The sequence below is a fragment of the Hypoxylon fragiforme genome (genome assembly GCF_022984875.1).
Source record: "Hypoxylon fragiforme strain CBS 206.31 chromosome Unknown GGS25scaffold_2, whole genome shotgun sequence".
NCBI lineage: Eukaryota > Fungi > Ascomycota > Sordariomycetes > Xylariales > Hypoxylaceae > Hypoxylon > Hypoxylon fragiforme.
Window position 1 is genome coordinate 1,982,723 of NW_026054757.1, and position 15,864 is coordinate 1,998,586.

At 47.3% G+C, this 15,864-nt stretch overlaps 3 protein-coding genes across 3 annotated transcripts; 2 read left to right on the forward strand and 1 right to left on the reverse strand.

Moving 5' to 3' along the window:
- Positions 1–264: 264 nt before the first annotated feature.
- GGS25DRAFT_475834 (SNF5-domain-containing protein) lies at positions 265–3,477 on the forward strand. Its single transcript, XM_049259739.1, has 2 exons — positions 265–2,557; positions 2,712–3,477. The coding sequence occupies exons 1-2, from the start codon at positions 680–682 to the stop codon at positions 3,048–3,050; spliced, it is 2,217 nt and encodes a 738-aa protein (XP_049120103.1). The 5' UTR covers positions 265–679; the 3' UTR covers positions 3,051–3,477.
- Positions 3,478–4,021: 544 nt separating this feature from the next.
- Positions 4,022–5,521, forward strand: GGS25DRAFT_123655 (mRNA capping enzyme, alpha subunit). The gene is made up of 2 exons (XM_049256156.1): positions 4,022–4,400; positions 4,481–5,521. Exons 1-2 carry the CDS (start codon positions 4,228–4,230, stop codon positions 5,451–5,453), a joined length of 1,146 nt encoding a protein of 381 aa, XP_049120104.1. The 5' UTR covers positions 4,022–4,227; the 3' UTR covers positions 5,454–5,521.
- Positions 5,522–6,782: 1,261 nt separating this feature from the next.
- Positions 6,783–11,739, reverse strand: GGS25DRAFT_123682 (armadillo-type protein). Its single transcript, XM_049256157.1, has 3 exons — positions 11,221–11,739; positions 7,711–11,148; positions 6,783–7,646 (listed from the first exon to the last, which is right to left on the reverse strand). The coding sequence occupies exons 1-3, from the start codon at positions 11,557–11,559 to the stop codon at positions 6,912–6,914; spliced, it is 4,512 nt and encodes a 1,503-aa protein (XP_049120105.1). The 5' UTR covers positions 11,560–11,739; the 3' UTR covers positions 6,783–6,911.
- Between the last annotated feature and the right edge of the window lie 4,125 nt (positions 11,740–15,864).

The window sequence follows — 15,864 nt, forward strand, 5'->3', positions numbered from 1 at the left end:
ACGTTCTTTAACCTTTAGTTAATACATAGTAGTTACATAGGTAAGGGGGATTGCAGGTCCGTGTGTCCGACCATTGACACTACACACTGTAGTGTGTATCCACCCCGCTAAGAGAATACATCGATATATGTATGCTGACTGTCATTTATGTAGCTAGATAGCAATATGAAATAAAAGTACTATGTAGATGTAACAATTCAAAAGAGGTACTTAAGATTTAGCTGAATAACACGCCAAAATTCATGTTCCTAATACTTCCTATAATGTTCCTCTAATTCTTTTGGTCGCGGTTCGTCGCGTGTCCAGCCTTCTTCTTCTTCCTATTTGCGGTTCGTCTTCATCAGCCACTATTAAGGATTAAGAACATCCTTCTCCCCAAAAAGTCAAGCGCTCTTCTATGTAATCCGATCCATCGCGAACAGAATACTATTACCACCATTACCACCATTACCACCATTACCACCGCGCGCAACAATTGATCTGCTATTCCTTCACTGCCGACATCTAGTGCTAGTGACGGCCCCGTTGTGCACTGCGACGCCAATTCGCAATTTGACCCGTGAATTTTCAACACAAAACAAACTAAGCCAACACAAGAATCAGTACATCGAGAGTGATTGATCCATCACTGTCAAGCTTGACGAAATACCTTCCTCCATGTGAGGCTCCTAAGTCAACTATGGCGACTCAACAGGATGCAGAACCCGCTCCAACGAGCGCTGTGGGTTCTGCCGCCGCGGCCTCGTCCATGTCAAAATCGGATAATTCGTCAACTTCTCCTCCTAAGAATAAGTCAGATGCGCCGGATGACTCAAACCCTAGCGGCCATTCAGGTCGCGATGAGGACACCTTCAAACAGTTTTTAATAGGCCAGGCCATTGCTCGAGATCACATACACTCTGCTGCTATGGTCAGCGACAAAGATAGACAAAATGAACATAATAAGTCTCAATTCAAGATGATCAATGATTATAAGCTGTTAAGGACCGATTACAGAGCTTGGTTTACACCTAGTAGACTTTTTGGCGAAGGTTATAGTGGCTATGGTAATGGAAGAACCGAGATTGGCCCACAGTCGCACTTGGTATACCCGAACCAAAAACCTCCACCCGGCAAGCGACAGGCACCTGCTCTGAAATGGAAGAGGAAGGACATGAAGCAGCAGGCCGAACAACATGAGGAGTTGGTTCCCGTCAGGCTAGATGTGGATTGGGATAAGATCAAGTTGCGCGACACCTTCACGTGGAATCTCCACGAGAGAATTGTCGGCGCCGAACTATTTGCTGCGCACTTGGTAGAGGATATGGGCTTGAAGCCACCCGCTGCCCAGCCCGTTTTTGACCAAGTTATCCAGCAGATGCACGAACAGCTAAACGACTTCTACCCTTTTGTATTCTCCGACGAAGACGCGTTAGATCCCGAGTTGCCTTATTCGGCTTGGAAGAACGATGAGATGAGGATATTGGTGAAATTGAATATCACTATTGGACAGCATACCTTGGTTGATCAGTTTGAATGGGAGATTAACAATCCCCTCAACTCGCCCGAGGAATTTGCGGCGAGTATGGCTAAAGATCTAGCACTTTCAGGGGAGTTTACCACTGCTATAGCCCATTGCATCCGGGAACAGACCCAGCTTTTTACTCGGAGTTTGTATAGCATCGGACATCCATTCGATGGTAGGCCCATTGAAGATCCAGATTTAATCTCAGCCTTCCTCCAATCGCCGCTACCTTCGGTGTTCCGACCCCAGCAACAAGCCAAGGACTACGCTCCGTACCTGTACGAACTCAGCGAAGCAGACCTAGAACGAAACGAGACGGTCTTCTCCCGCGAACAAAGAAGACAGAAGAGGTCTATCAACAGACGAGGTGGACCCACGCTGCCCGATCTAAAGGAGAGGCAGAGAACCATACGCACCCTCGTCGTGTCGTCTACACTTCCGGGCGCAGCACTTAGTGTAGAAGAGAGCAGGCTCTACAAGCGAGTTGCAGGTGCACCAGGCACGGGGCGGAGGAGAGGTCCGGGTGCACGTGATGGTGATATCTCTGATTCTGACGAGAGTGACGACTCGGGCCCCGATTCGCCCGCAGCATCACAACTACCCGGTACGACAAGGACGAGAGGCATGAGGGGTGCCGCGACTGCCGCTCAACAGCGGATGGCGAACCTCGGCCGGTCCGAGACCCCGGAAGCCACAATACACCATCACGAGACCCGAACATCTAGGAGATTTGGACGCGAACTGACAAGAGAAGATACCGAAGAACCTCAGCACTTTTATGTGACACTTAAGATTCCGAATAAAGAGAGGTTACGGAGAATCTCACAGCGCGATCCTAAGTTGAAGCAAGGGACACCGGGTGGATCGCAGACACCCTCACAGTCTCATGCTCGTGCTCATAGTATTTCTGCATCTAATAGCATGCCTCCCCCTTCTACACCGAACGTCCCGACTTCGACAATCCCTGCGACAACCCCCTCGAACACTATACCCCCTGGACAGGTCGGGCGTGTTGATGCCCCTCCGCCAATAAACGGGGCCCCTCCTGTTGCCGTAAGACATATTTTCCACTCATCCCTTCCTCACCCCAACCCCTCCCTCTTTAGGTTCTCCAGCAGTCGTTATGACCTTTAAATTAGGTCGACGATTGGCGGGGGGCCTTGTTGTCATCTGGCGATCCAGCACTCATACTCACTACCTTTCACAGCCCCCTCCACCTGCGTGGCTTGTCGCGGCGCTTGAGAGATTCAAACAGGAGCCAGCCTACGCGAATGACCATTTCGAAGGAACCATGCGATACACTGCGATCGACAGCAACACAGGCATGGCTGCCACCCTTCCGCAGCCAAACCAGCCTGTCCCTCCACACATACGGTTCTACTTCCTCCCCCGAATTCGCTGTCTTGACTGTCCTGGCAAGCTCTATACGCCAGGCCCCGACATATCAGCTGCGAACTTTGAAGTCCACCTCAAGAACAAGGTACATAAGGAGAAAGTGGAGCTCCGGCTCACATTAGCCAACAGCACAGCTGGCGGGACCGCGTAGATACATAAGGTATCAATCCCATGCCCAGCTCCACTAAGTCAAAATTCATGGCATCATACGTAATGAAGGCAAACTACAAGAGCGGTATTGGTAAGGAGTTACGTGCGTTTTTCTGGAGAGCATTGTGTGAACCCTGTAAAGACCTGTGTTTTACTAGAAGAAGAAGAAGAAGAAGAAGAAGAGAGAGTGTGTTCTCGGCCGGCTCGGAATGTCGGTAGTCCACGTGGGGAGTTCAATGCCAATAATGCTGTTGAAGGGGGGGGAATTCGAGCGCGGAGTTTGTATCAATATGAGCCGTCGACTCCGTATAATATGTAAGCCTTCCCTACATAGGTACTTAGAGATAACCCCTTATTTAAACCCGACAATCTATTTTCTGCGGATATTCATTATGTATCTATGTGGTGATCAGGTTTGCGGGTTTATGATATCGTCTACAATCTGCCCTACGTAGTAAACACTGTATGTATGTACAGTACGAAGTATGCATGTGGACTAAAGAGATGATTGCCATTGATTGGAGGTTATTTATACAGTTCTTATTGGTTAATGGTCCCAAGTGGATCCAATGCATGCGCAATGTTGCTACAGGGATTAACGGCTGATAGAGTTAGTTGATAAGGTGGTAGCGGCGCAATTCACGTTTGAGTTTGGTAGCCTTGCTTCTTTCCGCGTTTCTCTATCGCGGAATGAAGCTTAAAGACGCATGCCTCCTTCCGCGCACCTGGTTTGCGATGGGAGTATTAGGTAGCCTTACTAGGTAGCCTCGACTGCGACTTCCGGGGAAGAAGATCTATTGAATGCGATGAACTGGAGTTTGTTCTCCACGTGATTCTACACAGTACCTAACCTAGGTCAATGATTGTCAATCTACCGCAGTCTTTCCCTTGTATCAACTTGAACTCTTCTTTTCAATTACTTTTCCCATTCATCCTTTCTACCTCAAGTCCTACCATTTATTTACATAATACCTGAAACCTACCAACCTACCAACCTACCTAGGTAGCTATTGGTGTTTCTCTACCCCTCGAGTCGCTTTGCTTCCACATCATTTCCTTCTTCGAAACAAATACTTAGTTGTCATTCACAAACCTTTGTTTGTCTTGCCTTGTTCTGCCTTACCTCAAGGTGTCTCACCTCCCTCGAAATTCCAACACTCGTTCAACACTCGTCCAACATGAATTGCCCAATACAGTCCATCGATGAACCGGGCTTAAAGGTTCCCAATGATGTAGCTATAGGTTTGCGCCAGCAAGTCGCCGGTCTTCTTCACCGGAATTCAATCAACTTTCCTGGTGCGCAACCCGTCAGCTTCACGAGGAAGCACTTGGACGTTTTAACGCGTGAAGAGTAAGTAATTGATTATTTCATTCACGACTTGTGTCGATGCCTAGCCTCTGCGTGAGACTAACTTGCGCCTTGCGTTACAGCTATTACGTCTGCGAAAAGTCCGATGGAATTCGCTACCTCCTATACCTTACCGCCGACGAGAATAACCAAGAGACCCACTATCTAATCGACCGCCGAAACGAGTACTGGTATGTACAGGCAGGCTCACTACACTTTCCTCTCCCGGGAAACCACCAAGCCTTCCACAAAGGCACGGTTCTAGATGGAGAGTTGGTCATGGACAGCCTGGGCGATGGACGCTTTGAGCCCCAATACCTAGTTTTTGATTGCCTGGCCTTCAATGGGCAATCAATGATGTCGCGAGAGCTACAAAAGAGACTCGGCTACTTCCACGAGCAGATATTCAAGCCGTATAAGAAATTACTAGATGATTACCCCCAGGAGAAGCAATACCAACCCTTCTTCATCAACTTAAAGGACATGCAGATGGCTTATGGAATTCGGCTGATCTTCGAGGAAGTTATCAAGCATTTAAAACACGAAAACGACGGCCTTATCTTCACAGCCCTCCACAGCGAGTATAAGCCCGGAACAGATCCACACATCTTAAAATGGAAGGATGCCGACGAAAATACAGTCGATTTTGTGTGGAAACTGAAGTTCCCCATGGTGGAACCAGATGAACAAGACCGTGCGGAGGGCATAACGACACCCTATATCGACTATGAAACCACCCCTCAAGTTGACCTGCTCGCGAATCATGGTAGTGGCAATTACCATTTTTACGACACACTACATCTTGAAGACAGTGAATGGGAGATATTGAAGGGCCTAGGTGACCCCCTCGACGATCGTGTGGTAGAGGTTTACATGGATAACCAGAAACGGTGGCGGTTTTACCGGTTCAGAGACGACAAACCGGATGGTAACCACATATCGGTGGTCAGCAGCGTGATAGACAGTATACGAGATGGTGTGACCCGCGACGAGCTCGAGAATCATAGCAAAGTCATCCGAGATAACTGGAAAGCTAGGGAGAAGGTCCGGAAATAGGCCAGGATGCATAATGTCGTGTTTCTAAGAAAGAGGAAGAGAGAACCATAGGGCGACCAATCCTTGGACGGAGTTCGGGAGTAATCAATGGCTTATGATGGGCGGTCTATAATGTACGAAAAGAGGACCACTTACCTACCAGGAATAGGTAGTTAATGGGTAGTGTGTACGTGAATAGATTTCAGGATAGGGTGGTGATAAAAAGGTCGATCGATTACTCAAAATTTCTCCTGCCGACATGAGATGAGAATGGGGGTTTATTTTAATATCCATAATTTGAGATGAATGAATTACCATAAAATGTGCATATATAAATAGCATGAAGAACGTAGTGTATTGTAGTATTCGTAGGTATGAATGTTCGTATCCTGAATATCTGACTTGAACGAGACGAGGAAATTCGTCGTTTTGGTGAGAACAAGAAAAGGGGGAAGGGCGTATTTCCACACGGGTGAGAGGACGATATATATCTCAGATCTATTCCTCGATACTTTACTATATCACGTTATACTGTATAATAAAAGGTATTCTGCATTTTAGGTCTTGGGCGTGAACGGATATCCATGAGGGTTGGGGACCTCTATATATGGATGAGCAGACGTAGTTTACCTACCTATATGTAGGTATGTGCTATCGTGGCCTCGAGCAAATGCCCTTCCCGGTTGCTTCGTTTCTTAAGATTCTTTCTTCGTACGCCTACCTGGCTAGCTCTACCTACTATTTATCCCTCTAGGTTACTATAAATACTCGGCTTCTACGTTGCGTTGATACGCAGACAGGCAGGCAAATAAAGCCAGCATAAACACTCACATCAACATCCACAATCAAGCAAACTAAGTAAAGCAAGAAAGCAAGCAGAGCAAGAACAGGAACATCATATTCTCTCGATGCCTGGAGTACCTACACTACAACTGTATACACACGACCAAGGGTATAAAAAAACCGAGCAGGAACATTAGATCCATAGCATTAGGTAGATATACCTAACCTTGAATCGACAGAAGATTCCCATTAAAAAAAAGAACAAGGCATTTGATATAATAATTTTAGGATTTTTCTCCGTAATGAGGAAGAAAAAAAAAAGAACAGATGCAAAGCTAAGCGACAAACAACAACAATAGCCTCCACGAAGAAAACCCCCCCTTAACCAGATCCGAAGCCCGCCGCCTAAAATCACACCGATATCATCATTGCATTTCATCCTTCTTTCTTGCTGCTGCTTTTAAAACGTCACCACTTTTCATGTCCTTACAGTCGAGAAACGTAAACTAAGGAGGTAGGTATGTAGAGTAGGGGGAATGTTGTAAATTTTAAGTTCGCGTGCCAAGGTAGTATCCCTTCTCTCCTGTATCCTGATATAACCTTCTTTCCGCGTTCGCATTCATCCGTCAAGATCTTGCCATGGTTATGTGAACCATGGCCTTACTGTCTTATAGACAGACCTATGCTTTCTGCAACCTATTCCGAGTCCTCATGATCGTCTTCATCCTGTGCTACTGCTTTTCTAGATCGCGTAGCTCGGGTGCTGACGGCCCTCGTCGTCGGAATTGGTTTTGCTTTCGCCTTACTGGCAGCGGGCGATGACTTGCCCTTGGCCGCGCTCGCCTTGACCGCAGGTCTCGAAGCCAGAGCCTTTGTCTTTGCAACAGGAGAAGCAGCTGCGCGACCTCTTCGTCCATTTGCTTTCGGCGGGGATGGCGGAGGGGCCTCCTCTTCCGGGCTATCTTCAACGTCACTGAGCTCACTTTCTTGTGCTTCTACTTCGCCGCCCTCTTCCGCCTCCTCCTCTTCCGCCTCTCCTTCCTTTGCAGCTTCGGGGGCCTCTTCAAGATCCGACAAATCCGAGGAATCTTGATCTTCCTGCATGGGGTTCCCCTTTTCATCATAATACTCCCATGCTGCTACCCCCTCCAGCATGTCCTCGTCGTCTTCCGAAGAGTCTCGCTCAATATACGTGGAGCTTTTCCTAGAACGGCCACTACGCCTACGGTCTGCGGAATCTACGGCGGGAGACGATGAAGTAGCTTTCTTTGATCTAGAAGCAGCCTTGGCGGATTTTACGGCAGCTTTCTTCGAAGGGCCTTTGGCAACCTTTGGTGCTGATCTCGCTTTTGGGGTGGCTTTAGGGACCGTTGTCTTTGTCCTTTTTTGCGCAGGCTGCCCTTCAGCGCGTTCATCTACCCCCTTACGTTTCTAAAAAGTGATTTCGTTAGTTCGAAGTGCAAAGAAAGGGGCTGTAAAAGTTGTATGACTGTACCTTTTTCTTGTCAATCGACCTCATCAGATCGTCGAGCATTTCATCAAGGCCTTCTGGAAGGTATTGCTTCTCGGCAATTTCTTGGGCCAGATTGTGACTCGGAAGTGCCGTGTACAAACCTATAGGCAAACCAACCTTGCCAGAATATGCCTGAAAGATCCAGTTCTTCTTGTCTTGCCACTTTCTCAAGATGCTCTGAGCGAGATCGCTGATTACGTAGAGTCTTTCACTCTCTGCTGGGGTGATGCCGTCTCTCGTTTGCTTCACTCGTTCAGCATACTTGTAGATCATGCCGAAGTTAGCTTCGGTAGCAATATTGCTAACATAGTATAGCAGATATCTAGCATGATCTATCAAGTCGTCCACCTCTGTGCTGTAATCTGGGTGATGTGCCAACAGTGAGATTAGCCTGCCCATCGTTGACTCCATAACACCTTGCTTGGCATCTCGGAAGAAACGAGCCCTAGATCGTATCCACGTTTCGATCTGATTCTTGAAACTAGTGTCTGGCTCGAATGCCGTCAAGAATATCATCGTGTAAAACCGAGGTCGCAGTTTATTTTGAACGAGATACTTCTGAAGTTTCTCGACAAAGAGACGACGAACCATGGCGCTTGGGTCTTGTGTCAAGAAAGCCAATTGGTTGAAGTCGGTATGGGAGAATATCTCCTCGAAATGCTTCAGAGTGCATAGTTTCAAGAAGAGCTGACCAGCAAGGAGTCGCAAACGGGCCTTGTGGTGTTTAGGGGTATCCTTGACCTTACACATTTCACCGGATTGCTTGAGTAGAGTTCGAAGGAGTTTGAAGACCGGTTTCGCGAGTTCCTTGGCCTCTTCTTGGTCCTTGGTACCCCGAAGGCGATTGACTAACAATTTAAGTGCCCAACACTTAACTTGACCTTCTTCGTCAAGCTCGGCATCGGCAACCCACTCAGGATCTGAGTCCTTAGCATCTGCGCGAACTTTGAGTAGGACTTCCTCAAGGACTGTGTCGATGATTTGATCGTTAGCGTCAGCTGTCACCTTGGGTGCTAAAAGTTCAAGCTGGCTAACCGCCGCAAGCTTGGTGAGAAAATGGGGCGAGTCGTATCCCCAGTTCTTCATAATCCTTTGTAGAAGGTCCGTTGCCGATACCATACTCTTATCGTCTTTCCTGGCCATCATAATACCTACGGCGTATTTAGCAGCTTTAGCCGGTTCTCCATGCAAAGCGTAGCTCATCAATGCTTGGGTGAACTTTCGGTCATTGGGAAGCTCGTCAGGATACTTCTTCGAATACGAGGAACAGGCTTTGAGGGTCTCCACCATAGCTGTCTCGTTCGTCTTATCAGCATTTGGCGCGCCGTCTACCAGATCCTTGCAGAGTTGTCCAACGTGTGTCTTGAAAAGATCCGGGTTGTGCTGGGAAATCTCGTTTGTGATCTCCTGGGCCGCAGCGCCGAGCCCGTCCCTATCGCTCTTAGAGCAATCCATGTAGGTGGAGAGGTGGCTTCTGTTAAGCATAATGTAGGCGGAACGATATATCAAGGGCAATAGGGTTTCCAGCATATGAGGCTTGGGTGAGCCCTGGATCCTCTTCACGAACTCTTTTACAGCCCTGTGCATGGTCTTGAAGTCACTCTCCGTGGAGACAGCGAATTTGATCAATTGGTAGCAGCGGCGGTCATGCCAATTGGCAAAGTTATGCAGATCCGCCTCAACTTTGACTGCGTCGGGAAGGAACTGGGCCAGATACTGAATTGTCCTCTTCAGATTCTTGTTGATCATATCCGCATTGCCCTCTGGGTTTCCTCCGTTGAAAGCATCGCACTGGCGGACTAGGTTCTCCAGCACCTTTGAGAACTGTGGCTGCCGTGCTTGTAACGCGTGAAATGCTTTCCTGGCATTGCTATCCAAGTCCTTGACCAGCAACAAGATTCTTTCGGCACGAATCCTGTCTTGGTCATAAGTCGGATCGGCAGCCTGGGATTGGGAACCGCCGTTCGATGATTTGGATCCCTTAGTCTTAGGGGGCGGCGGGAAAGAAAGGGGGATGAGGCATTCAAATACAACACGTTCTAATAACACATTGAGCTCCAAGTCGTTCGCGTAGAATGTGTTGAAAATTCGAGAAGGGATGCCTGACAGGGCCGAGATGACTGATTCTTGCCCAGCTACTATTTCACCGCTGCCTACGGCCCATAACTTCCCCAAGAGAGCCATTGCCTCGACACGAATAGACGGACGTTTATCTCGACAGCGATCTGCAAGAGTAAACAGGACTGAGCCTTCCTTACTTACGCCCCCTATTGAGGCTAGCTTCGTGACAATGTCACGGAAGTTGAAGGTCTCGATTGCCTTAACGGCAGCTAATCTCACTTTCTCATCGTTATCGTTCAGTTTGTCTCGCAGACCATTGACGAATACCGATTCATCTTCGCGACTGAGACCTATATTGCCAGCGGAAGTTGAGACAATATAGCCGACCGCTGTTGTCCACGCCGCCCGAATCAATGGCGATTTGTCGTTCTTTCTGCTAATGAAATTGTGGAATGCTTGCGAGTGTGTTTGTGCGAATGATAGGGGTGATATCGGTGTGGTAAGAATGCTAGTGGCCGGGTGGTCTGGAATCTCATCCGTCAACTTTAGAGGCGGGTATGCGGCCGGGTCAAGTTCTGGAGAAGGAGGTGGTCCTGCGGCGCCAATACCAGATATCATGTCGCCCAATGTCTCAGTCGCCAGCAATCGTAGTTGTATGTTGTCGGCGGAAAGTTCAGCGTCAACCTGGGGGATAACGTTCGGCAATACCGTAGGCGCTGCTCGCCACAGCTCTCGCAGAAGTTGGTGTGCTTTCCGTAGTTCCCTAAAGTCTGCCTCCGATGGTCCAGTGGTACCATCCTCGTCGTCCGAACCGGCATCGTCTTTGTGGCCGTTGCCATGTCCGCTGCTTCCAGAGACGTCCATAATCACCTCACTGAAGTATTGACCCACATAACGAGCCATTTTTTCTGGACACGAGTTACACACCGTCTTGGCCATAACATATGCTTCTGGCTCCTCTTTAGGTAGAAGAGTCGTTTGCTTCCCGCCAGCGTCTGACTTTTCCCGGTGACCTCCTGGGGGTGCCGCTCGCAGGAATTGGGCCATTATAACGTCTAACACTGCTGGCGAGAGAGAAGGGCTCTCTTCAACCAGGGTAACCAATATGTCTGTCATGTGAAACTCGACATCTTTGGCGACTTGTTCTCCCGATGCAGCTTTGGAGGATCCTGAAATGCCATCGAAAAATGATGAGAATAGGTGGAGTAGTAATTCCTCTGCATTTGTAACATCGTTGATTAAAAGAATACTCTTGACTTCGGCAAGAGATGTGAGGACATATTTGTGTTGCGTGTTGTATGCATTACTCGGGTCCCAAAGCGCCGGCAGGATGGTCTTGACAAAGAGGGAAAATATCTCCTAGACCGCAGGGAAGATTGAGAGTCAGTATCGGCACAATAAGTCACTGTGAATGGATATCACTCAACAAACCTTTAGCTGTTTTGGAGTAAAAGGAGCCTCTGGAGCGCAAAGCTTCAGTATGTCTACTAGACATGCAGCAACAAAGGCTTTGACTCCAGCTTCCCTGTGGGATAGGAGATTAGGGGAAGCTAGCTCTTTCGCGACGTGGGTAAGAGACTCTTTGTCAATGGTCTCTTGGTCTAGATCAACCAACTCCTTCGAAAGCTTCTCTAGACGACGCAGAAGCTCGCCAGTCGCAATTGGCTTTCCTGCGCGCCATGATAAAGTCTCGTTGAATTGAAGACTGACAAGCTCCTCTTCCATTTCCTGGTCGTCCTCCTCGGGGACCTCGTCCCTACGACGCGCCATAGCGGTATTTCAGTTGACTTCTTAGCCGAGAGGATGATCTTGTAGTATATTTCCTAGATTTGATTCAGTAAGTCGCGGCAGGGTTCGATGCGTGCGACTATGACTTTGACTCGTCTCGTCTCGTCTCGTCCTGGGGAGCGGGGCGGACGAATAAAGTCGTGGAGGTATAGGATAAAATCGAGCGCGAAACGACACCAGAAAATATGGATCAGATTGAATTACAGAAGGCTACAATCGGTATTGAAGAAAGACGGGTTAGTTGGAGTGGGATGATATGGGTAGGAGGAAAAGGTTGGTGGGAGGAATTTGGCGGAAAGAATAAAAATGAGTGAGGGATTGATTAATTGACTGATTGATTGGGATGATTGACGATAAAATGGTCTTTTCTCGGGGAAGGTGTTACGCGACGAGCCCTGCAAAAGTCAATCAATCAATTTCCAATGTCGCGTGTGCCCAGGACCCAGGTACTAAAATACCTGTACCTTAGGTACTGTCACCGTACTGTACTAATAGTGAGTATGTAGGTATTCCTTGCTTATCTAATGCCACCCTATCAACATAGTGCATAGTGCTTCCTACATATACTGTATCAAAGTTTTGGTGTGCATACTAGGTACCTAGCTTAATACCCTAGGTAACCTGTGCAGGCTGTAAGCGCATGCACTATGTGCTTCACCCCAGTGGTTCTATGATCCGCACCTAGGGGCGCAGATACCCCAGATACGTACATACTGTACTGATTTTCAACGTTGAACCCTTAAGAAAAAAGAGTTCATCCATGGATCCACCAATTAGGTACTGTGCATTGAATGCACTGTACATGGACGCTAGTGAGGAGCTTGGGCCACATTACGTCAAAATAGTGCATAGGCCTAGAAAGGTACATCATCAAAGTGGAAAACAATGTACCTCTAAGGTATGCATACGCCTATGGCAGTACTTGGCTTCCTAGCGTCTTCCCGTACCTGAGGCTCTTGCGAATCTTGAACCTCAAGTGCTCAGTTGGGACTAAACACCAACGCTCATTGGCTGGTGCAATTTACGTACTCCTATGTATTTCGTCGCTATGGAAATATTCAGTCATGTTTTAAAAGAATCGTTTTTTAATAAAAGATATGCCATCGTGAAAGATGGTATTATCTAATGGCTAGGCCATTAAGTCGTATGTCAAGTGTAGGATCGTAATATAAAGGCAGCGTGAAAGCTTCGAAGTTGCTATCACGAAAAAAGAATATGGACCTATGTAGGCCTATCATTTTTACTAAGTTGAATCTCTAATTTTCTTCATTTATATAAGTGGTTATCAATGTGAATAAGAAAAAAGAGTATCCCAGGAATAATATCATATGTGTGAGCAATTTGTTTGTAGCTCTTAGGCTTCTCATTGAATGCCACTACAGTCTTCGCCTCCCAGTTAATGACCATGGGAGGAATAGATGAAATAGGCAATTCATTTGTATAACATAGACTTGTACTATTTGAGGCGATGGAAGAGGTTTGCTGGTATCAAGTGGATGTTTGTTGATGTTGGTCACGTTGATCTGAAGAGTGCGATATCTAATTTTGCCTGGTGGTAGACGATATGATGCTATAAGAAAAGAATATATATAAACGAAAAAGAGTATCATGATAAGAAGCATCCATGATATCAATGGATAGCCGTGAGAGACATTCATGCAAGTGGCTGTTTGAGTGTATCTAAAAAATCGAAACGTAAACAACAAGAATAATAGATCAGATGCGATTAATTAGACAATAATGAATGCCCTGGACGTCAGCTGGACAATATGGGACGAACAGATGGTACCTACCTAAGGCAATTAATTGATTGGCCGCGTATGATTGGTCTTGTGCGAGTTTGGCCGGTGGGGGACGTCTTTTCCCATCTCAAAATTGGAACAACAACTCATCTACAACCTTCCCGCCCTCCTTCTACTTCAACCCAAACACATATTTTCTTTTACTTCTACCAACGCAAACAACTTCCGAATCGACCCAGTCAATTGCCAAAACGCATTCATCGATATCTATCGATATTCATCCTTTCAATCTTGTAAGTGAAAGCTCCTGCTAATTTTTCTCTCCTTTCCCATTGCCTTGTTTCTCTCCATTTCGACTCATTCTCGAATCTCAGCACATTTTTGCATATTTGCGCATTTCCACGAGACTCGTCTTTATTTGTGAAGTGCGTCCACCTCCTCATGAAATTTCCGCACCCTCAGGCATCCAACAACCTCTCTCGCGTTACCCAGTGCCAGCACCAAAATCAGAACCCACCCCAACCATTATAAAACGCTTCCCACTTCCCTCCTCCGTCGACCTTCTTTCTTTCCTTTTTTTTTTATTTTTTTTAAACCGCCCACACCTTCGTTCGTTTGTTTTCCAACTACAAAAAATAAAGCATTTGTTTTTATTTCTTGTTCCATACACTCTTTTTATCGTCTTTCGACATACCTACGCTCGTTTCTTCAATACACCTTCCACTAATTCGACTTCAGAATATTTCAAGATCACGATTGAATCGTAAGTATTTTCTACTTCAATTGATATTGTCTTGTCTACAATACACGATGAGCCTTATACATATTCCCTCGATACATCTCTCATGTCAATTGATTCCTTTCCTTCACCATCATCCTATCCCTTGATCCGTTCTTCCCATCACACACATTCATCACCACATCCATTTACACAATTATCAATTCATATAATCATCATCATCAAATATCTATCACCGGCACAAATTTCTATTATATTATCCAATTACCTCGTTCCATAGCATCTATCCTTCACTTCCCTTCCATCTACACTTTCCTTTTCAATCCAAACATCCAAACAACGTCTTCGAACATATACACATCATCAGCCATTTTACCCAACGTTGAATGACAAATAACTAACTTGACTGGAATCCAAAGGATGGGAATCATGCAGTCTCCATCCATGTCTGCCCATAACGAAATGGATTCCGCCGAGAAGGACGAACGTCCTGGCCTAATCGAGGAGCACCGGCTACGCATTACCAGCGTTACGGAGTGGATCCCGGTGGCCCTTCCGGCCCAGTCCGATGAAGAGCGCGCCGAGGAGCAAGAGGCGCGCTGCGGTAAAATGAAGCGTAAGTCCCTTGAGCCCCTAACTAACCAATCTAGACAACACCTTCTCTTCGTTATTGTGAGGCTAACTAATGCTTATAGTTCTCCGCGCCCTCTTTTGTGTCCTGATCATCGGTGCCCTGATGATGATCATCGGACTCGCAGTCTATGTTATTGGTAAGTACACACAATGACCTACTATCACTCACTGAATTGTACTGACAATTTTCATAGCTTCTGGCGTCAAGAACGATGACCAGCCCGAGGGCCCGCCCCTGAGCATCAATGTCGGTCGCCGCCAGGTTTATGGCGGCTATGGCGGATACTCCTATGACGGTTACACCGACGGTGGAGAGTTCCCAACTCTCACCATCACCGAGGTCCACTCGGCCACCGCCATGGCGAACACTTCGTCCGAGTACCCTGTCTTGACTTCGACTGTCATTGACTCTGGTGTCCCAACTGTCACCCCATTCCTCAACGTTACTGAGTCATCGGGCTACACCACCGTTGCCCCCTTTGTGAACACTACCATGACTTCTCAGTTGAGCACTGATTTTACCTCAGCTGCCATGACTGACAGCACTGTTACCTCCGAGACAACTACCACCGGTAGCAATGCCACTATGCTCACCATGACGTCTTTTGGTATTCATACCGTCACCGTCCCTGTCACTTCGACTTTTATGCCCGGTAACAGCACTACCAAGATCCCCACCGGCCCCTACTGGACCAACACCAGTGCCGCGATTACTAGCACTGTTACTGAAAACACCGTTGTCAATACTACTATGGAGGTCACTCCCATCCCGATCATGACTACTGGTGGTGCCGATGCTATCACTGGTTCTGTTGTATCGTCCGCTAGCGACACTACTTGCACTCGCTCGAGCACTTTCTCGAGTGCCTCTCGTGTTGGAGGTACTATGACTGCCAATCGTACTGTCACTGATACCATATACACGACTGTGACCCCTTCTGACAACTGCACTACTCGTGCCTCTGTGACCGGAAGTGTCTACACCTCTTCAACCGCTGGGTAAGTATCTCCAACTCTTAAATTGATAAAAAGCACATGCTAACATACATCTTCTACAGTAACGATGCAATCACGGGAAGCACTACTGAGACCAAGCTCCCGGGCACCGAGACTGTTACAGTTGTCCAAACCCTGCCGGCCCCTACTTCGTCTATGCAGAGCTCGATCGACACT

Bases quoted from the DNA above. Each gene is read 5' to 3' on its own strand.
- GGS25DRAFT_475834 (XM_049259739.1), top strand. From the start codon at position 680: ATGGCGACTCAACAGGATGCAGAACCCGCTCCAACGAGCGCTGTGGGT. The intron at 2,558-2,711 runs GTAAGACATATT...TACCTTTCACAG, and splicing joins ACGGGGCCCCTCCTGTTGCC to CCCCCTCCACCTGCGTGGCT.
- GGS25DRAFT_123682 (XM_049256157.1), bottom strand. From the start codon at position 11,559: ATGGCGCGTCGTAGGGACGAGGTCCCCGAGGAGGACGACCAGGAAATG. The intron at 11,149-11,220 runs GTTTGTTGAGTG...CCTGCGGTCTAG, and splicing joins TTACTCCAAAACAGCTAAAG to GAGATATTTTCCCTCTTTGT. The intron at 7,647-7,710 runs GTACAGTCATAC...ATCACTTTTTAG, and splicing joins GGTCGATTGACAAGAAAAAG to AAACGTAAGGGGGTAGATGA.
- GGS25DRAFT_123655 (XM_049256156.1), top strand. From the start codon at position 4,228: ATGAATTGCCCAATACAGTCCATCGATGAACCGGGCTTAAAGGTTCCC. The intron at 4,401-4,480 runs GTAAGTAATTGA...CTTGCGTTACAG, and splicing joins GACGTTTTAACGCGTGAAGA to CTATTACGTCTGCGAAAAGT.